This window comes from Mycteria americana, chromosome 3 (assembly GCF_035582795.1).
Source record: "Mycteria americana isolate JAX WOST 10 ecotype Jacksonville Zoo and Gardens chromosome 3, USCA_MyAme_1.0, whole genome shotgun sequence".
NCBI classification, from domain to species: Eukaryota; Metazoa; Chordata; class Aves; order Ciconiiformes; family Ciconiidae; genus Mycteria; species Mycteria americana.
Window position 1 is genome coordinate 128,804,062 of NC_134367.1, and position 21,983 is coordinate 128,826,044.

General features: G+C 49.5%; 1 protein-coding gene across 5 annotated transcripts in view; it reads left to right on the plus strand.

Moving 5' to 3' along the window:
* The window catches only part of BCL11A (BCL11 transcription factor A), a 75,055-nt gene extending 55,526 nt beyond the window's left edge, over window positions 1-19,529 (plus strand). For 2 of the 5 annotated variants that reach the window (XM_075496972.1, XM_075496973.1), the window contains exon 3: window positions 9,439-15,007. In XM_075496972.1, the coding sequence (XP_075353087.1) occupies window positions 9,439-11,444 (2,006 nt within the window). In that variant the 3' untranslated portion in view covers window positions 11,445-15,007. Of the gene's footprint in view, window positions 1-9,438; window positions 15,008-18,978 lie in introns of those variants that run through there. The other 3 variants (XM_075496977.1, XM_075496975.1, XM_075496976.1) reach the window with 3 other exon arrangements.
* Window positions 19,530-21,983: the final 2,454 nt, after the last annotated feature.

A 21,983-nucleotide genomic window follows, 5' to 3' on the forward strand; every position in this document is an offset into this window, starting at 1 on the left:
GGATGACTTGAGGTGTCATGCTAGAGCATCTCCTTTCTTTCCTTTGCAAGAAACTTTTTGAAGTGTGCTTTGCCTTTTCTTCAGGTGCCGCCGGTCGGGGAGAAAACAGTAGAAAAGGAAACAATTCATCACATAGGTGTATGAGAGTGAAGAAAATGATTTGGAAGCTCTCTGTAGCTGTATCATTACAACACTGCATTTAAAAAGTGAATTATTGACTTGATTGTCCCCAGCAGCCACTGGGTAAATGCATAATTACGGACTGTTGGAGCAAGGTATCATTTGCTGGATAGTCAGGTGGGGCTTTGATGCTCTTTTCGGGACAGGGCATAGATGAGGCTTGGTCCTTGGGGGGTCACAGCGCAGGTGGACCTTCCAGCAGGGGACACACCTTGTGCCAGGTCCAGAGGAGCTGATTTAGCAGGTGTCATCCCAGCGATGCCGCTCCTGGTTGAGTCCATTCATTTACAATCCCCGTGCCTGCGCTCGGGAGAGGCGGTCTGGGAGAGGCGGGTGGTGGGGAAGCCTGCGCGTCTGGGACGTTGGTTACTTCGCTAATGATATTTTTAGAGAAACGAGATGGTATCAGCGAGGAGTTCCTCCTACGGGGCTGACAGCACCGTGTAGTTCGCCCTTTAGGTCCCACCCACCGGTGTTTGAAGTTAATGGAGCTACTACCGATGTGATACTGCAGTCTGCATTGCCTGTATTTCTCCATCCCCGTAGCGTTAGTGTATAGGGTGCATACGCGTGCGTGATCAGGTCTGCTTTGCTTCAGGGGTTTCTTTTTAAAACTTCATTCAAAGCTGAATTTCAAGCACAGTGTTATTTTTCAATGGCAGGTTTCTTCTGGTCCTCGCTAATCGAGACATGACAGATTTCCACCCCCCCTCCCTTAAGTTTTAAAAAAGCACAAAATCAGTCGCAGCCTGATACCTTACTTGCCAAGCTGGAGCTCGAAGCAGGTGTTTTTGGTGGCCAAATCGTGATCGCCTTGAAAATGGTGACAGACGTTGAGGTCAAGCCGGTGTGCCTGGCAGTGCTGGCGTGCTCTGGCAGGACCCCAGCACCCCGAGCCTCCCCACCAAGGCTCCAGCAAACCATGCGTTTTGTTGCTTGTCATTAACAAAATATTTTTTTATGCGGGGAAACTAGGTGTTACGGGTTCGGTTCTGCTTAGAAGAATTGAGTAAATACACGAAATATGTTGAGGCTACAACCAAAATGGTCGTCCATGAAGTTTGCGCTTCTGTAAGGGCCGGATGTTCCCCAGGGTTACGAGGAACCCGGCTGCCGGGCTGCGGATGGAGCCCTCCCCGCTCCCGCCTGCGTCCCCCACCGAGGATGCTGCACCTTGCTCTTCTGCAGGGAGGAACTGGCCTCCCTGGTTCCGTCCCTTCCCACTGGCTCTTTCCTCAGGCCCAAATAACTTCTGTTTCATGGAAACCTGAGCAGTGCTGCAAAACCTGATGAAAATTTGGCTTGGGGAGAAAAAGGTGAATTCCTGGAGTCCCTAACTCCAGTCTAAATCTTTGAATGGCAAGGCAATGCCAGCTGTACCTTTGTTTTTATTGCTGATGCTTGGGTTTCTTTTTGAAGTTTGGGTCATGGTGTTAGCGTTTTGGTCCGGTTCTTCTTTAAAAGGGGGGCTTTTAAAAGGAGGGATAATGAAAAAATGACATTATTGATACTCGGTTTAGAATATATTTTGCCAGTTTTATTAAAATGATTTCAGGGAGTTTGAATTTGTGGGAAAATTAATTATTTTCAGGAATATCAGTAAGTCTTTTATCAGTAAGTCGTAGATAAGGAAAGGCTGGTAAAGATGGCAAATGGGGCACTGAGGGTCCCACAAAGCAAAACGTCTTCTAGATTTTGGACATTTTCATGACTAAGCCGGTCCCAGGACCCGGCATCAGGCCTGGTCATAAACAACGTGGACTTGATTTGCAGAATTCTCTTTTTCAAATGCACAACAGCAATGGTGCTTCTCGTTTCACAAGCAATGCTGCGTCACTTCCTAGAGAGTTTCGGGGACATTTTCCTTTTTCAGTGTTTCTGAATCCGGTTCACCTGGTGATAAAGAGAAAAGATTAGAGGGAAAGTACCCTGTTGTACATAAATGCAGCTACTGCTCTTATTTATTATTATTACGATTATTATGACAACAACAGCGACAAAGCTGATGCTGGCAGCGCTAACAGCTACTTATAACCAGGTAATGACGGACCAGGTTAATAACGCACCTTTTGCAATCTGGAGAATCGGGAGGAAGAATTAGTGCAAGAAGGAAAAAATATGTTTGGACAGTTACAGTTTCCCGTCTAAACTGATGCTACCGACTACCAGGAAAAGGTGAGTCACGACAAAGCAGCTATTTCTTACCAAGGGAGAAGTGGGCTGCTGCAGGCGTGGAGTGGACCCACTTATCTCCCGGCCCTGCGACGCTTCCTGTGTCCCAACTGTTTCACTTCGCTAGTTTTCAGTTGAAAGGAATTTCAACAGTACGGATTTCCAAAAGAGAGAGAGAAAAAAAAAAGAGATATTTGACAAGCCAGATGGAGAAGAACTGAATCAAGTACAAGTGGTAACAATTAACTCCATTTTTTTTCTTCCCCCCCTTTAAATACCATAACAACTCCAAATTTATCAGTCCAAAAATCAAGCAGTCAGTTGACATTAAAGCTGAATAAAGAAGTTCCTGGGCTTGGCTCAGGCTGTTCCTCCGATAATTGTTTGGTGGCGAGCAGAAGAGAGGGGGGTGCTTACTGCAGGTTGTAGGTGTCCGAGTAGCTTTTAATGTTTGTTCTCTGCAGTTTGATAGCGAAAGGTTTGTACGTGCCCTGTAGGTGCAGGTAGCCTGGTAAAGACACCTTGGCTTTGCTTACAGGTGTGGGTTTTTTGGGGAAGGTAAAGGAGAACGTAGGAGCTAAGCCACCAAGGCTGGTGGTGCTGGTTTGCGGAGAGATGCTGCCGAGAACAAGGACTGGACCGTCCGGGCAGATGGGCCAAATCCTGGTCTGCTCAGAGATTTCTCTGGCACAGGGAGCAATCTGCAGCTGTGAATGAAATCCTTGCGAACACCATTGGCACGTACGTAGTCACTGCTTACGCTGCCGTTTTGTTTGTGAAAACACTGGGAAAACTGCGGGGTGTCTAATACTGCGTGTTTGCGTGCAGCCCCTACAATGCTCTGCGGGTAAAACCCACGTTATATTAATATCTCGCTCCTTAATCTGGTAGCCCTTCCAGGACAACGTCCTGCGCTATGGGCTGCCTGTTCCGGATAGGGGCACTGAGAGGATGCTGCACGTGGTGTTTCAGCGTTGCTCTTCCGTAAAGCGCTGGTGTGTCCGGCGAGCAGCTTTCCTGGATCCAGCCCTGACTTTTGAGAAACGAAGGAAGCTCTTCCAAAGCACATTGGCACACGCATGCAGATTATTCCATTACTCACTTGGCAATGCCTGAACTTGCATGCCTAGCTCCAGAAATCCTCTTCCCCCCGCCCCCCCCCCCTCCCAGCAGTGGCATCTAGCTGACAGCTTCTCCTCCCAGCTGGTCTTCTCCCCAGCATCTTGTCTGGCTTTGCTGCTGGTGGCTGTGGACGTGGCTGTGGGTCTTGCTCAGAGCCCGCTGTATTGTGCCTGGAGATGTTGGCTTGCTTCGACTCGGACTTTGAGTGCGCCAGGCGTATCTGTGAACGCGGTACAGAAGAACTAGCTTTTTTTTAATATAAAAAAAGTCCCTTAACGCTGAAAGCAGCCATCTCTTCCTATTTTACTGAGTAATTGTGCCAACTGCCCTTAAAGGCACTCAAATGCCAATATCCATCCCACTCATTTGTTAACATTTTTTGGATCAGAAGCTAAATCTGTCACTCGTGTGTCACTGGTTAAATCACTTCTTTTGGGGGCATGGCAGGCAAGAGCTGTTCTGCTGCTTTTTTTTCAGCAGGAGCCAGTGACTTGAGAAACACTAAACATTTGTGCTGTAGTGAAATGCCGTGCCCTGTCGCTAGTCCTTTGCTGACCGGGACGTAGAAAAGGAATAAATATGTAACGGTGAGTGAGACTGCACTGGATGGGACCAGTCAGGTTTCGTATTGGCCCCATGTTTGTATTTGGTACGTGGTATCCCTGTGTAATTCTCCTAAAGGGGTAATTTCCCAAATTCGAAGAAACTGAACAGTAAAATGGAGTGGGAGGAAAAATGTACAGGCAAAAATGCAAATGGTAATTGGAAGCTATTTGTAAAGAGTTGATGAGCTGTCCAGGAAGGAGAGGGCAACTTTGGCCCAAGTCCAAAACCCACTTCACCCACTTCAGTGGTGAGATGAGAACAGCAATTAGATATTAAAAAAATCAATATATGACAATTAAAAAAATGGAAAATAGATAGCAATCAATCGCAGTGGGAAATGATGATGGGTAGAGAAGTGGTCAGGGGAGCTGAAGGTGCCGAGGAAGACTCGCGCCTGGCACGGATGGGGAGGAGAGCGAGCTTCTCAGGGTCCTGGAGAAAAGAGAAACCCTAGAAGTGATGGATGGAAGAAGCAGTAAGGTAGAAATTTTTAATAAATACTTCTGCTGTAGACCTGAAAAGCAGCAGTGTTATGTTTCTGTATCATAGGCGGGTGGGGACGTTTTTCTAGCTCATTAGTAGCCAAGGAGGATTTTATACAAGGACCAATGGAGGTAAATATTTTTAAATGAAAAGGCCCTGACAACTTGCACCCAAGAATCCCTAAAGAGTTGGCATGTGATGCTGGTTTTTAATAAAGCTTATGGACTGGGAAAATGCTGTCAAGAGCTGGTCGGGGTAACCGTGGGAGAGTTGGCAACACTTTGCTTATCTCTTCTGGGCAAAATAATTGAAGAGACGATATACGCTTCAATTGATAAAGAATTAAAGGATAGAAATATAATTCATGCCACTCAACTTAGATTTATGGAATATAGATCTTGTCAAATAAACCTGATTTCATTCTTCCAGATGACAACTTTGGTTGATAAATGTAGATGAAATAGACTCTGCAAGGCGTCGGACGCGGCGCTGCGTGACATTGTGTGTAGGAAGACCGAGCAGTAGGCAGTATCGCTAGCACGGGCGATTAAGAGCCGGCCAACAGATTTGGGAATGCGGGGGCTTAGCTGGAGAAGTATCGGTGGATGGGAGAGGTCAGCAGGGGCTGGTGGAAGCAGCAGTGGTGGTTAGCGTTTCGTTGGTGATTTAGAAATGGATATGCAATTGCGACTGATGAGCGTGGTGGATAAAGCAAAGGCGGGTGGACGGATGAAGAGCAACAGGGACGGGTTTATGGGGTGGTTTGGAAAGACTGTCAAGCGGGGTGTGTTGAGAGCACGGTTGGGTACAACCTGCTGTGGTGCCTGGCTAGAAGAGGGGAATCGGGGCCATGCGTACAGATCCAGGGTGCGGTACCCCAGAAAGCAGCGGCTCTGTGGGAGGCTTAGCGGAAAACCAACCCCTTCCCAGCATGATGCTGGGCTGAGAAGCGCCAGGCTGGTCCTTGAGTAGTGGAGGAGGATGGAGGGTTGGCTTCAGGTTGGAAAAATAACTATATTTTGAAATGTGCTTTGATTTCAGGGTGCACAAGTACCCTTGGTGTGCGTGGGGGGGCACATTGCGTACTAAGGGGCTATTCAGTGTGTCGGCCAAAAAAAAAACCTCAACAGAAGTAGAGAATGGGTAGAGGTTGGAGCCACAGAAATTCAGGTGGACCCCAGTACCCATCTGTGAGTGTGGTTAGCTGTGGGAACTGACTGCGGTGGCAAGCAGTGGGTGCTCTTCTTGTCTTCTGAGCTGCTTTGAATGGTTTTCACTGGGATTTTGTGCTTTACCCTAAAAACTGTTCGCAGGGCTCAAGGAGGTTACGCTTTACCCAAAGACATCACGTTGGTCATGGCACAGGACAACTGAGCGACACGTAGTGCAGGAAAGGTCAGAGAGTGAGAGCTGGTGGTCCCTTTCGCCCTTAAATTCCTCAGTGCGAAGCAGCCAAGGACACGGGCTCCAGCCCCGCTGCCAGTGACGGAGGAGGGCTGGTTCGGCAGTGACCTTCTTCGCATCTCGATCTGAGGGATTCCCGCTAGCCTCTTGGAAATCGGCCGAAAGCTCCGATGGCGTCGCAGTGCTGCTTTGGATAACACATCCCATCACATTGCCCTGGTGGATGATGAGGCACGAAGAGCCCCGTGGGACCTTCTCCAGCTCTGTCCTTGGCCAACACCGGCTACTGCATCTCCCTGCTGTGCTTTCCTTGATTGCCCGTGGTCTTGCCCGGATACTTTCGCTGGGAAGCCCGTGTGGACGTAGAGGCTGGCCCATAGCTAGGAGACATCAGTGGATGCACAGCCTTTGGGTCCTACAATCCCGTCTGGCTTCTGGGGGGACCCGAACGCTGTACCAAAAAGCGTGGTGGTGGGACGGGAGGAAGGAAAGGCGAGTCCCTTCCAAAACCAGGGTTTGCCGCTGCAGTCTAAGGACCCGTCTCGGCGCTGGCGGGCAACGCGTGGATTAGTGCCATAATTCTTGCGGTTTGGCAAGGCTGCATCAGACTGGAACGTATCTCTAGGTGGTGATATGGTCAGTCAATAGCCTTCATAATTAATCAAGCACTAATAGACAAATTAGAAATCATGTCTCTTCAAAGCAGGAGGTGGAGGCAAATGGCTGGTGGATTTTAACTGTTTCGCTGCTTTATTTTATTGCCTGGTTTTTCGTTGCTCCCTTGAAAATGGTGGCTTGTTTAGGGAAGTTTTGTACATAAACATGATTTTAAATTTAAATTATTATCTTGATTACCAAATGCGGATGGTGAATTGAAAACTTGTTTTTCAGGCAAGCAAATGAAGAATAATATTATATTTTACACTCCACTAAATCAATGTAGCCCTAATTTTGCCATGCAGGAAATCAATTCCAGTCTTTATAACAGTCGAAGATGTTATGAACAAAGTAATTTTGCGAATTATGGCAAGTAACACATTTATTGATGACTGTAGTTTAGGAATTTAGAATTTGTGAGCGCTGTAATATAATAAGGCCGTACTGGCAGGAGCTGAGTGAAATACAGATTATACGGTGAAACTGTAATGCATCATTTGCTATTAGTGGACTGGTAATAATTACCAGTTTCAAAGCAGCTTTTTCCATGTAATCTTTAGTCTCAGTCGTAACAGCCCTTCTCATTGACATTATGATTACATGAGCTGCCCTTATGATCTAGAATATCTAGTTGATGGGAATACTAAAATGTGGTAGCGAACGCTCGATGTTGTATCCTCATTACAAGATAAAATGCTATTTTCTCTGACCTGATCTATAAGGTAGAGAGGCAAGGTAACGTTACATTGTTAGCTCCTACTGTGGTGTTAAAAACTTCCACTTCATTACGGCGAAGCAAGATGAAATTTTCCCGTGTAAGATTTTTTTCCTAGCTCACAAATGAGCATAGGAATGTGAAAGTCCAATTGAATTTCCCTCTAATTTCAGCAGATTTAAGTATTTATCTGCACTCGCATGCCTGGCACATACTAAACACCGCAATGCATTTTATTCCGACACCGGCTTCAGGATGAAACGTTAACTATTATTCCAAGGGCTTTTAAAGTGATTAAAGTGTTAAATGCCTGCTGCAGACGGTCGAGCCTCTTTCTACTCGCCCGATTCAGCTTGTCAGGCCAAACGTAGAATAAGCGCAGAGCTGGGAGGCAGGGAGGAAAGCTGCGACGGGGCACTACGGCCGGCGCTGCGGGCTGCCTGCCTCTCGTATCCCCAAATCATCATTCAGCTCGCCGGAGAACGAAAATGCCCATACGAAGCTTTTGTCCCCTTCCTCCCAAGTGAGATGGGAAACAAGATGGGTGCAGAAAAAGCCATGTTTTCTTTCCGAATCTGCCTCGTTTGGTTTTTCTTCTCCTTTTCTTCATATTAGGCAAATAAGGGAAACCTAATGGGGGCGGCTCTCAGAGCGGCACGTAAAGACGTTTACCCAGGAGCGGTGCCTATGGAGCAGATGCCTCGTAACGTAGATGTCGGGTCAGGGCAGGGGTACGTGGTGCGGGCAGGTACCACCCCAAGCACCGATATCTTTGGAGGGGTCCTGTGGCTTATTCAAACCTCAAGAGCATGTGTTTTTTTATTAAATATCACTAAACAGCAGCTCTACGAGAACTGCTGGGCAGGGCTGGAAATGTGTTTTTATCCTCCTCTTAGCTCCAGTTTCAGTTTACCAGCATTTAGTAAAAAACGTCCATACGGGAGTGGAAGTGAATTATTCGCAAAATTATAGTAATCGATAAAAGTGCACTCACCTTCGCCATATCTCACGCCACTCTTTCCTCGCGGGCGGCCCTCAAAAAGTTATTCATCCCCCTTGTTTTGCCATATATTAGAAGGGGCTGCTTTCTGCTGTCATTATTAGCCGGCTTTTTGTTTAGTTATTTATTAGTTGGTTGCTCTTTTATAATGTCCGTGTTATCTCCAAAAATAAATTATCATGAAATAGAGTTAGCTCGCTACTTGCCAAAGTGGCATTTACTATCCTCGGCTTCTTTTCAGTGCGAGAGAAATAATGCGGCTCCGGCAGGGCGCTCGGCCAGACCTCCTGGCCACCCTCCAGCTCTTTCCCTGGCGGAGCTGCTGCTTTCTCTGCCTTCCCCTTTCCCTGTCCCGCACGCTATTTTATTTAATTTTATTTTTCCATTCCCCCCCCCAGAGTCGAATCTCTGCTAAGGAGCAGGAGATGCCGCCTAATTTTGCACACATTGTTAGTCTCTCAAAATAAGGAGGAGGCTAATAATGTGACGTTGCCCAGCTTGCTAGCAGTTGTGATGCTTTGGGTTGCTGCTTTGAACCGACGTACGTGGTTTTCTGGAGTGGTTTTCAGAAGAGGATTTATTTATTTTCTTCTATCTATCTATCTACCTATCTATCTATCTACCTACCTACCTACCTACTATCTATCTATCTATCTATCTATCTATCTATCTGTCTATCTACGTGCCTACCTACCTACCTACTATCTATCTACCTACCTACCTACCTATTTTCTCCCCAATTTAAATGTTAGCAGCCTCTTGCAGCATAAAGTCTGCCGAGTCGTAGCTGGCGTCAATTGACTTAATCATCTTTTTTTTTTAATAGCTTTTTTTGCTGCGGTTACCTGCCAGGGTTTGGTTTTGAACCCAGGGCTGGGGGTGGCGGGAGGAGGTGGGCGCGTTTCGGGTGGGTTTGGACCTCCCCATCGCACCCCTCGCCTCCTCCCGTCCCCCTTCCCCTGCCTGCGCCTGAGCTGGGATGTCCCTTCCCCAGCTCCCAGCTGAGCATCCCGGAGGAGAGGAGCTTAGGCGGGGAGGCGAGCTCTTGCCCGCTGGTGGGCGGCCGGAGATTGACGCTGCTTGTTGTGTTATTTTGCAGGTAAAGACGAGCCCAGCAGCTACACGTGTACGACTTGTAAACAGCCTTTCAACAGCGCCTGGTTCCTCTTGCAGCACGCACAGAACACGCATGGCTTACGGATCTACCTAGAAAGCGAGCACGGCAGCCCCCTGACGCCACGGGTTGGTATCCCAACAGGACTAGGTGCAGAGTGCCCTTCCCAGCCACCTCTCCACGGGATTCACATTGCAGACAATAACCCTTTTAACCTGCTCAGAATACCCGGCTCGGTCTCGAGGGAGGCGTCGGGGCTGGGAGAAGGGCGTTTCCCACCCACGCCGCCCCTCTTTAGCCCTCCCCCGAGGCACCATTTGGATCCGCATCGCATTGAGCGCCTGGGTGCGGAAGAAATGGCTCTGGCCACCCATCACCCTAGTGCCTTTGACAGGGTGCTGCGACTGAACCCCATGGCGATGGAGCCCCCCGCTATGGATTTCTCCCGGCGGCTGCGGGAGCTGGCCGGCAACACCTCCAGCCCGCCCTTGTCCCCGAGCCGGCCCAGCCCTATGCAAAGGTTGCTGCAGCCCTTCCAGCCCGGCAGCAAGCCTCCGTTCCTGGCCACGCCGCCCCTTCCTCCTCTGCAGTCCGCTCCTCCTCCCTCCCAGCCGCCCATGAAGTCCAAGTCCTGCGAGTTCTGCGGGAAGACCTTCAAGTTTCAGAGCAACCTGGTGGTCCACCGCCGGAGCCACACCGGGGAGAAGCCCTACAAGTGCAACCTCTGCGACCACGCCTGCACGCAGGCCAGCAAGCTGAAGCGCCACATGAAGACCCACATGCACAAGTCCTCCCCCATGACGGTGAAGTCGGACGACGGGCTCTCCACTGCCAGCTCCCCCGAGCCGGGCACCAGCGACCTGGTGGGCAGCGCCAGCAGCGCCCTCAAGTCCGTGGTGGCCAAGTTCAAGAGCGAGAATGACCCCAACATGATCCCCGAGAACGGGGACGAGGAAGAGGAGGAAGAGGAGGAGGAGGAGGAGGAGGAGGAGGAGGAAGAGGAGGAGGACTTGAACGAGAGCGACAGGCCGGACTACGGCTTCGGGATGAGCCTGGAGGCGGCCCGCCACCACGAGAACAACTCGCGGGCCGGCGAGGAGGGCCGGTCGATGCCGGACGTCATGCAGGGCATGGTCCTGAGCTCCATGCAGCACTTCAGCGAGGCCTTCCACCAGGTCCTGGGGGAGAAACACAAGCGGGGCCACCTCCCCGAGCCCGAGGCGCACAGGGACACTTGCGACGAAGACTCGGTGGCCGGCGAGTCCGACCGCATCGATGAGGGGGCGGTCAACGGCCGGGGCTGCTCCCCGGGGGAGTCCGCCTCGGGAGGCCTGTCCAAAAAGCTGCTGCTGGGTAGCCCCAGCTCCCTGAGCCCCTTCTCCAAACGCATCAAGCTGGAGAAGGAGTTCGACCTGCCGGCCGCCGCCATGCCCAACACCGAGAACGTTTACTCCCAGTGGCTGGCGGGCTACGCCGCCTCCCGGCAGCTGAAGGACCCCTTCCTCAGCTTCGGCGACTCCCGACAATCGCCCTTCGCCTCCTCCTCCGAGCACTCCTCGGAGAACGGCAGCCTGCGCTTCTCCACGCCGCCGGGCGAGCTGGACGGAGGGATCTCAGGCCGCAGCGGCACGGGAAGCGGAGGGAGCACCCCCCATATTAGTGGCCCGGGCCCTGGCAGGCCCAGCTCAAAAGAGGGCAGACGCAGCGACACTTGTGAGTACTGTGGGAAGGTCTTCAAGAACTGTAGTAATCTCACCGTCCACAGACGGAGCCACACGGGCGAGAGGCCGTATAAGTGTGAGCTTTGCAACTACGCCTGCGCCCAGAGTAGCAAGCTCACCCGGCACATGAAAACACACGGGCAGGTGGGAAAGGACGTTTACAAATGCGAGATTTGTAAGATGCCTTTTAGCGTGTACAGTACCCTGGAGAAACACATGAAAAAATGGCACAGTGATCGAGTCTTGAATAACGAGATAAAAACTGAATAGAGGTATATTCGTACCCCCCCATCCACCCCACCCCTTCCCCATCCCGCATCCCCGTAGAGGTTTTCTAGTCCCTTGTGATGGAAATCATGGAAGCTAAGGATATTCGGAAAGTGCTTGTCACCAGCACACCCTGTTTATTTTCTTTTTGTTCTCACCGTTTGAATGCATGATCTGTATCGGGGCAATACTATTGCATTTTACGCAAACTTTGAGCCTTTCTCTTGTGCAATAATTTACATGTTGTGTATGTTGGGGTTTTTTTTTTGTTTTGGGTTTTTTTTTGTTGTTTTGTTTTTTTTTTTTTTTTTTTTTAATTTTTGGATTAGACAGCATGTATGGTATGTTATGGCTGTTTTTAAATTGTCCCTGATTAGTTGCTGAGCAAACACGTCGCTGTTTCCGGTTCCGTTCGGAAAAAAAAAAAAAAAAAAAAAAAAGAGGAAAAAAAAAAGGAGAGGAAAAAAAAAAAAAGAAAAAGAGAAAAGCGAAACAAAACCAAACCCGAGAGCAAACAAAACCGACCATGCTGCATACATCCTGTAATACATATCATGTACAGTTTTGTTTTGTGACGTGCGAAGGAAAACATGCTTTGGGTAACCCTCTACGGACAGGACCGATAGCACCGAAGAAGCGTTGCGTTAGCTAGATTGCTGTCTTAAAAGACTAACCCCACCGATTGGAGAAAGAGTACCCATTAGGAAAAAAAAAAAGGCCTTTAATTGGAAAGTAACCGACCGCCACCAGTCAGAAAGAGGTAAATTTCTATTAGCATTTGGTTTAAAACACACACACACAAAAATAATCTGAGTGCCTTGGATCTGTCGCGGCCGATGCCGATGGCTCCTTTCTGCTCGTCCTCCACGCGTAGCTCGTCTCCACGTCGGTCGCGGTGGCGAGCCTCTCCCACCGAGCGTGCGAGTCCGTCTCGTGTCCCTTACAACGCCGGCTACCTAAGAACGAAGAGGAAAGAGAAAACTAAGGAAGAGAAAGAAATGACCCGCTCAGTCCTAGTTAATCATCATTCTCCCCTGCCTTTTATTACTACTATTTTTTTTTTAAAACCGAACTGATCATACCGGTCTAAAAACCCGCTTTGCTCCTGGAGAGAGCTTAAAACGAGACACACAAGAGATACGAGAGAATACGAGATCTTCCCCCCCTACAAACTTTTATTTCACCCCCCATCGATGATTAAATAGAATGTGAAACGCGCAGAGGCCCTTCAACACCATTAAATACACAAGTAAGGAAATCCGTTTTATGAAGATATTTACTTTTAATAATATCTTTTATTGATTCTGGCACCAAAACAAATAAATCCGGAGCCACTTGGTTGTCAAGCTGACAATCAAATTATAAACTTTAAGACCTCGTGTATACCGTATAAAAAAATAAAATAAAAAAAGACTGGCAATAATATTTTACCGAGTGTAATGGATAGAGGAGAAAAAAAAAAATATTGTGATTTATTAGCACAATGTGGTACTGTTTGCCATTTAAAACTAGAACAGGTGTATAAGCTAATATCGACACAGTGATGATTAACTACGAACTATTAAGACTTGCCTTTAATGTGATGCTCGGAAGAAGTAACGGAGAATTTTAAAAAAAAGAGGAAAAAAAGCGAAAGAGTAGCAGTATCTGTCTGTGCTCCCTAAAAGTTGTCCTTAATTCCCCCCCCCCTCCCCCCCATACTCTGTGTGCTATTTGTGTTGACGTGGAAGAGGATTCCTTGTTTTATTCTTAAGCTAGCGCCCGCCCCGGTTGGTGTTCAAATAGCACTTGACTCTGCCTGTGATGTCTGTATCTTTTCTTTAATCGGAGGTACAGAGGTTGAGTATAAAATAAGACTGCTCAGATAGGACAATTAAGTGCACTGTACAATTTTCCCAGTTTACAGGTCTATACTTTAAGGGAAAAGTTGCAAGAATGCTGAAAAAAAAAAAAAAAAAATCGAACATGATCTCATTGATGAGCATAAAAAAAAAAAACCCACAAAAAAAAAAAAAAACAAAACAAACTTTGCCAGCCATTTACTTGACTAATGAGCTTATCTTCTCGGACGCGACATTGCAGCGCTGTGAATGGAAACAGACTCTACACTCACATAAAATGAATGATTGCTTTCGCTCCTACAGTGCAAGGATTTTTTTGTACAAAAAAAAAAAAACAAAAACAAAAACTTTTTTAAAATATAAATGTTAAGAAAATTTTTTTAAGGAAAAAAAAAGAAAAAAAACCACAACACTTCATTATGTTTAGGGGGAAACTGTATTTTAGGGTTCATCGTCTTGGTGGTGTACAAGACTTGTTATTCATTTTAAAATGGTAGTGGAAATTCTATGCCTTGGATATACACAGCTCTTCAGGTTGTATAAAAACATGCATTGGGGAAAGGTTTAAGATTATATAGTACTTAAATATAGGAAAATGCACACTCATGTTGATTCCTATGCTAAAACACATTTATGGTCTCTTTTTTCTGTATTTCTAGAATGGTATTTGAATTAAATGTTCATCTAGTGTAGGCACTATAGTATTTATATTGAAGCTTGTATTTTTAACTGTTGCTTGTTCTCTTAAAAGGTATCGATGTACCTTTTTTGGTAGTGGAAAAAAAAAAAAAAACCACAGGCTGCCACAGTATATTTTTTTAATTTGGCAGGATAATATAGTGCAAATTATTTGTATGTTTCAAAAAAAAGAAAAAAGACAAAAAGACAAAAAAAGTGTGACATTGTACAGATCCGAGGCCATATAATGGCTCTTTGGGGGAAAACTGTTAAGATGTCACGCTGCTGGCCGTCACAGAGGGGTGTACATATCTTTTTTCGTTCTTTTTTCCTGCTGCCATGCTGTATGCAGTACTGCAAGCTAATAACGTTGGTTTGTTATGTAGTGTGCTTTATGTCCCTTTCCTTCTATCACCCGACATTCCAGCATCTTAACTTCATATGCAGTAAAAGAAAGAAAGAAAGAAAGAAAAAAAAAAACCTAAAAAAAAAAAAAACAACAAAAAAAAAACCAAACAAAAAAAAAAAGAAAAAAGAAAAAACCGTTTTGCAGTTTTTTTCATTGCCAAAAACTAAATGGTGCTTTATATTTAGATTGGAAAGAATTTCATATGCAAAGCATATTAAAGAGAAAGCCCGCTTGAGTCAATACTTTTTTGTAAATGGCAATGCAGAATATTTTGTTATTGGCCTTTTCTATTCCTGTAATGAAAGCTGTTTGTCGTAACTTGAAATTTTATCTTTTACTATGGGAGTCACTATTTATTATTGCTTATGTGCTCTGTTCAAAACAGTGGCACTTAATTTGATCTTTTATTTTTCTTTGGGGTTTTTTTGGGGGGGGATTTTTTTTTTTTTTTTAATTTTTTTTTTTTATTATTTGGATGACCAAAGGTCATTACAACCTGGCTTTTTATTGTATTTGTTTCTGGTCTTTGTTAAGTTCTATTGGAAAAACCACTGTCTGTGTTTTTTTGGCAGTTGTCTGCATTATCCTGTTCATACACCCATTTTGTCCCTTTATTGAAAAAATAAAAAAAAAACCTTAAAGTACACAGTGTCAGCTTCTCGTGTCCTCATTTGACACACGCTGTAGATGGCTTCCAGCAGCAGGCTGTAGGAGAAGGTCCCGCGCAGGGGCGTTTTGGGGTGCGCGCTCCTAACCCCGAGGAGCGCCCGCCGCCCAGCTTGTCCTTAAATAAGCCGCCTCTGCCGAGGAAGAGGATTTTTGGGCTAACGAGTTAGCTTTCCGGCCGGTGGAAAGCGTTCGCAGTCTGGACCTGTAGTTTGGGGGTTTTTTTCCCCTCCTTTAGTCGAGGACTAATCTGTGACACCCCCCCCACCCCCCCCGCCCCGATAACCGGCGGCATCTCTGGCTTTCACGTAGCGGCCTCGGTCTGCGACAGGGACTTCCCTCCCCAGTTTGGCAATGCTTTGGCAGAAGAGGTGAGCAAAAAAAAAAAAAAAAAAGAAAAAAAGCTCTACAGCCCCCCCACCCCCCCCGAGACTCCCCCATCCCCGGCTGGTTTTGGGGGCGCGGGGTGAAATCAGCCGCTGGTGCACGCGGGCGCGTGGGCAGGAGCTGATTTCTCTCGGGGGGGGTACGTGCCGCGGCTCCGGGATCGCACCGACTGCGGCCCAAAGCTCCCGGCACGGCTGGAGGCTGGAGCTTGGGAGCTCCCCTCCCTTCTCCCGTGGGCTTTTTTTTTTTTTTTTTTTTTTTTTTTTTGGTGGGAATCACAGGTTTATGAAACGTTTTATGTGCATTGTCTCTAAAATCCGGACTCCAGTTCAGGTCCCCCCCGTCCCCCCCTTAGGGGTCTGTATATGTTGTCAGTTTGACAAATACTGCATGTTGCAGCATCTCTTTACTTTATTAAAGCACGTACCGCTGTGATACTGTCTCTTGCTGTTCCTAGTGTAATGGATTTAATACTTTTTTTTTTCTTTTCCTTTTTTTGATTTCTGTAAAACCTTCCAGTTGTTCTGTCGTCTTCTTGTGATGGCATCGTTTGTTGCCTGTATTTTGCCCAGCGCCTTCTGAAGGGGAAGTTTGGGATTTAAAAAAAAATACGAAAATATATATCTAAGGAAAAAAATGTGTTCCTTTTCTAAGAGAGAGAGGAAAAAAAAACCCCAAAACTCCGTTTTAATCCCGGGACAGGAGGAATGAAGGTTGCGTTTTCTGGGCTAGTGAGACGAGCATTCGGGGGGGGGGGGCTGGAAAAGCACCCCTGAACCGCACTCCCCTTTGCCGGGCCGGTAGCCCCCGGCTGTCGCCGAGGTGGATGCTGCGCCGGAGCCGTGCGGATGCGGGTGCTGCCGGAGGGACCCCTAGCACAGCGTAGGGGAGGCAGGGTCCGGCCCCGGCGCGGTGGGGTCGGGGTGAAGGGGATGGACGCGGCGACTGTCCCGGGGAGCGCTGGTGTACGCGGGGATGCGCAGAGCGCTTGGCAGCTGCCTTGACGCCGTGACTTTTGATCCCATGCCATGAAACGTCCGTACAGAGTCCGGTCTCTCCCTGCCTCTCACTATTTTTATTGCTGGTTGTTCGCACCGCGGTCGAGACGTTGTCTAGAGGACTCGTGTTAGCTGACCTGCCCGGGGTCGAGCGTAGCCTGGCTGGCTTTCGGAACGGGCGCTGTACCCCGTGTCTATTCTACGGCGGTCGTCGTGCCACTACCTTTCTCTGTACTATGTTTTACATATGAAGTAAACATATGTAAAATCATGTAACGTCGTCATGTAAAGTACAGGCATATATACAGGCATCTGTATACAGATCTATATACAGGCATCGTGAGGCAGATCTGGGTTCCATGCACTGCTACAAGATTAACAGGTGGAAAACATACGACGATTTATTTATCTTATTTTTTTTTTTTTTAAAAATTGCGCGGCGACGCATCTGATTTACAGGTTTCAGAAAGCTGAATTTTACAGGTTTCAGAGAGCTGAATGAGCCCTCCGGGCGCTGCGTTGCCCTGCGGCCGTGCACGCGGGGCTGGGGCGGTGGTTTGGAGGGGCTTCAGGAGAAGCAGCTCCTGCTGTAGGAGAAGTTGTCTGAGCACCGGCTGGCCGGCGAGAGCGTAGCTTGTGAACGACGACGCGCTGTCACCTCCACGCCAAAGCGGAATTCGCTAACGTGATGTTTTTCTGCCAGTGGCGATGAGTTGGTGGCGTGACAAACCCGTTGAAGTTTGCTGGGTTGGGGCGTGGATGTCTAAGGCCCCGTCGCGTGCTCTCGAGCTGCTTCGGCATCCTGCACACGCGTGACCCGCGCTCCCTAGAAACTTTCCTGTTTCTCTCTGTGCAAAAAGGTGTCTCTGTAAATAAGGACGATATTTGGGTAACAGTGTCTCTATCGTTAAAATCTCAAACCCCCTCAGCTTTCGAGGAGGAACCTGTTTTTGTGGCACAGACCCCTTTGCCGTTAGTATTTAATCTCCTCCAAACTGAACGATTAATGCAACGAAGGCGCTGAAACAGTATCCAGAATTTAGGCTACAGATGTTTCGTATTTATTATGGTTCCAAGGGCTGAGATAAATACAGGAATAAGTGATACCATGTCTTTGCTTGACATTCAGGAGGCTTTGGCGTATCAGATGACATACAGTTTCGGGGTTTATCTACGCGCGGAGTTTGTACAAAAAAGAGAGATCAGCCGCTCTTTTAGCTCCCTCCTTTATTTTCCTCTTATAAAGGTTGAGAATCATTTTTGGTGGATGCATGGGCAAATCGTAGTATTGACTAGGAGAGTGATACTGCCCGGCGGGCTCTTTGCTGGAGTTGCCGGGGAGCCGCCGCTCCTCCAGCCCCGACGCTCGGCCGCTGGTTTCAGCGGAGCCGCAGGGGTGCAGGCGCGGGGTCCCGTCCCCGCCGAGGGGCAGGAGGCACGGGGGACCCCTGGGTTTCGTGCCGCTCGGCGGGACGCACGCGTCGCAGCGGCGTTGTGCCGGTACGGCGCGTGGCCGGGGTGGCTGCGGAGCTCTTGGCTCCCTTGAAAGTCTCAGCCTGCTTTAACGTCAGCCTGAAACGCGTCGGGCTCGGACATGAGCAGCAGTGAGCCCTCCCCGGGGGGAAACCGGGCACGTGCTCTTGGCTTCGGAAGGGATGCTCCAGTTTACACCCGGTGAAGATCTGGCCTAGGAGCTGCTTATTTAGTCTTGACAGCAGCTCGCGCGTAGCCCTTCAGCCGCTCTCTTTAAGTGTTAATGAAGCAATTTCCATAGAAACTGGCTCCCCGGCTGGGTGTGCGGAGGGGGATTTTGGGGGGGTGTGCTGACGATGCGCCGGCCTTGCCACCGCCGCCGCGTGCGGTGTAGCCCTTAGCCTGCCGTTCGGGGTATTGTGGTGCTTGGTGCTTGGCCTCGAGTCGGGGCTCGCAGCCGCTCTCATTCTCCGTGTGAGCGGAGCCGGGGATGTTTGCTGTCCCGGCGCCCCGTCCTGTGCTGCCAGAGCCGATGGCGAGTTGCCGGTGCGCTTCGCTGGGCACGGGCTGGGGCTTTGCGGCTCGAGCTTCGCTGCTGCGGCGTGCGCTTGCACGCCGTGCGATGTCCAACGTGTAATGAGTCGGGGAAAGTCCTCCGTGAATCGCCCGCCGCGTGGCGTATTAACAGCACCGATGGCTTTAAGAGGGCCTTCGGCACCCGGATGCGCTGTGGGTGCTGAGGGAAGCCCCTGAGGTTTTGGCAAGGAATAGGAGGGAATTTTCAGACAGGCTGGCTCGGTCCTTGCCCAAACAGAGCTCCTGGCACAGTGCGGGTTTCCCAGTAAAGCCCAGGGGTTTCTCCTCCTAAACGATCCCTGTGGTTGCTGCGCGGTGCCGAGCGATGCTGGACGCGAGAGCGCGGCCCGAGAGGAGGAAGGGCTCCGTCCTGCCGTAGCCCTTTGCGACAGTTGGGTGTCCTAGTTGTTAAAAAAAAAAAAAAAAAGAAAAAAAGTAAAATAAGAGAATAACTCGCACCGTGGGCCATGTCACACCTGTTCTCTCCTCTGTCCCCATGCTCTCTGTAGGTTCGGCGTACCCCCCCAGCTGGCGCAGCGCCCAGGGAGCCCCTGACGTCTGGCAGTTTTCGGATGGAAGTTCAAGAGCACTTAAATTCTGAAAGGAGGTGAAGCTGGGGCGAGCGGCCGGCGGCGTCTCGGCATCCGGAGGTGGCCTCTGTTCTGCTGGCTCGCCGCGTCCCCGGGAGAGCCTGAGAAGTCACCCGCTGAAGGCAGCGCTCCCCGGGCTCCTCCTGCCTGCAAGACTATCGTATTTATATTTTGTAATAGAGTACGACACTTCTTTGGGGTTGGTTTTTTTTTTTTGTTTGTTTCTTTCTTTTTTTATTTTCTAAAAACAAAAAAAAGCAAACCCACCCACCAAGGTCAAGGGCTTATCGATGGCTTCGACCGGCTCCTTTCCCCGTGAAAAAGACTGTCTTGCTCTTGTGGACAACCCGGCCTGTTGGTTATCTCCGTGACGTGCCATTTCTTGGAAGGCGCATCTGATGTGACGAATTAAAAATAAAACAAAACACAGTGTAGGTCTGTGGGTGGGTGGGAAATTGCCATAATAAATGTTGGAGCTTTAGGTTTTGTTTGCTCTGTCTTTAATTTTTAATGCTAACGAGGGCCAGGCGGCTGGTATGACTTTGTATTACCGTTTCGGCTGCAGAAAACCAAGTGCTGAGTTTACAAAGAGAAAGCCGGGGCCGGTGTCCACGCGAGGGGCTGCACAGCCCCGGCAGGCAGACCTTTCTCGCAGAGCTAGACCAGGCGTCGGGCTTACGGCCGCGGCACCCCGAGTCGGGGCGAACCCCCCTTGGCGTTCGGTGATGCTGAAGCGGGGGGGGTCTCCCAGCTCTCCTCCATCGCCCGCCTCCTCTTGATGAACGCCAGCTGCCGTGTTACATTTCTGCTGTTAAACTACGTACTTTTGGGGCCGGTGGGATCCGTAACGTCCCTTAGTGTCCATCCCAGGAGAAGCGAGGCCAGCTGGCGGGTTTCGGGAGGAGCGATGGTCTTGCTGTGGAGATGCTGTCAGTACCAGGGGATGCAGAGCCCCGCCCCGAGCCGGGGTACCGGGGGACCTGCTCTCAGGTCGGTGTCCCGGTGCCTCCCACCGAGCGCTCCAGCCCTTGCACAGCTTTCCCGCTTGCCGGTGACGCTTGTCCCTTGCTCGGAGCTGAGCACCCGCGCAAGGAGTTTGCTGGTTCGGGGCCCAAGCGCTTTGCTGAACGGAAGATGGGTTAAGTGCGTGCTTGTGTGCTGTCTCCGGTGGGATTTATAGGCTATAGCTACTCATGCCTGTGCCGGCGAGCGGGAATGGACCTTATTTGGGGAAAGAAACCAGCTGGGTAGCGAGTGGAGTTGCTGGCCGGCCACATCAGGCTGCCAGGACACCCGCTGCTGGTCGCAGTGGGACGGAGCCGAGCTGCGGGGCAGGGGCCAGCTGATTTATTGGCTTCGTGTATTAGCTTCATTCTCACTTCTGGATTTATTCATCTCCTTTCTTAAAATCTGCGCGAGACACCCGGCCGGGGTGACTCTCTCCTGGCGAAACGGCCGTAGGGAGAACGACATTGCCTTTTCAATGGGTGGTGGTCGCTCGTTTGGTTTTTAAAAACTCAGGCTGTAGTTCTCATGTCGGCCGGGGCATAGCACAAGCACAGACACTTTCGTACCTTAGAGCTCAGCAAGGGGCCGGGGGCAGGCGGCCAAAGCACCTCCACACAAGGCTCGAGGGTCAAGCCGGGAGCCCGGGGCACTTGGTGTATAGGCGTGGGTTGACCCAAAGGGAGCTACCGCTGCTTCTTTTAAGGTGATTTGGTCTTTGAGGTTCAACTACCCAAAAGTCTGCACCCACCCTAAGCTTTTTTTATCGTTAGGAGATGTTTTTCAAAGGTTCTTCCTATGCCACCTCTGTGTCTGCTTATAAGGGGTTTTGTGAGCCTTGGAAGGGTGAATCCTGTTGCGTTAAGCATCCTATCGATGGCAAACACACCACTGGTAAGGAGTTAGCAGTTCCCATTAGCTGCTGGCACCCCTGCTCCTGCCCTGGGGTATCTCTGCACCAGGCAGCTGTGTCAGATCGGGGCTAACGAAGTTACTAATTGCAAAGGGGGTTGCTCTGCTCTCTCCTCCAAATTGCAAACCAGGGATCACCTGGTACCTATCTACGGCAGGCCTGTAATGCTTATAACGAAGGGCAGCTGGGAAGCTGCTTTATAAGGGTTTTTCAGTGTGCTGGTTGGTTTTGGGGGTGTCTTGACCCTTGCTTTGTCTGAGCACAGGCAAAGCTCAGTGCATAGATGGCTCCTGGGGTAGCTGGTCGTGCTTTTGACGCTCTGCCCGGTGGAACGAGTGCGACGTGCTCTGCTTTCTCTGGCCGCGGCCCATCTCTCCTCCAGCAGCCGGTGCAAGGCAGGTGTTTCTCCCAGGAAAAGCAGAAAATAACAAAGCAGCGACAGCCGAATGTGCTCTGCCAAGCACAGAGGGGAAAAGTTACACCTGTCCTTTCGTGAAGTGTTGAAGGTAAAGTGAAATAGTTCTTAAAATGTATATTTTTTAATACAGGTGTTAACCTCCCTTCCCCCTCCCCCCCCACCTCTTAGGACTTTAAAATATCTGCAGAATTTATGTGTTGCCTTAAAGCTACCGATACAGGTCAGGACTGTGCCGAGAGCCTCTTGTAAGTGTTGGGGCTGCACCGTGAGCTCCTCTCCCCGGCTGCAGGGCCTGATCCTGCTCCCAGGGTCCACGGGGCTCTTGCAAAGCAACAGGGCTGCCCCAGCGCAAGTTCTTGGTTGGGTTTTCCACTGCCTCGTGCGACCTGGGCTGCTGCGTGCTTTAATTAGGGGTATCGTTAGGCTCCTTTTTTTGTCTGGCCAGGACTTGGCTGCTGCAAAGGCCTTTGCTGTATCCGGGTGTGCGGAGGACGGCCAGCCATCGCGTTACGGGGGCTTAACGAGTTTCTGCCAATTAACAGGAGTCGAGGGTTTCCTGTGAGGGGAGAGCTGGAAAGCTCTTAGCCT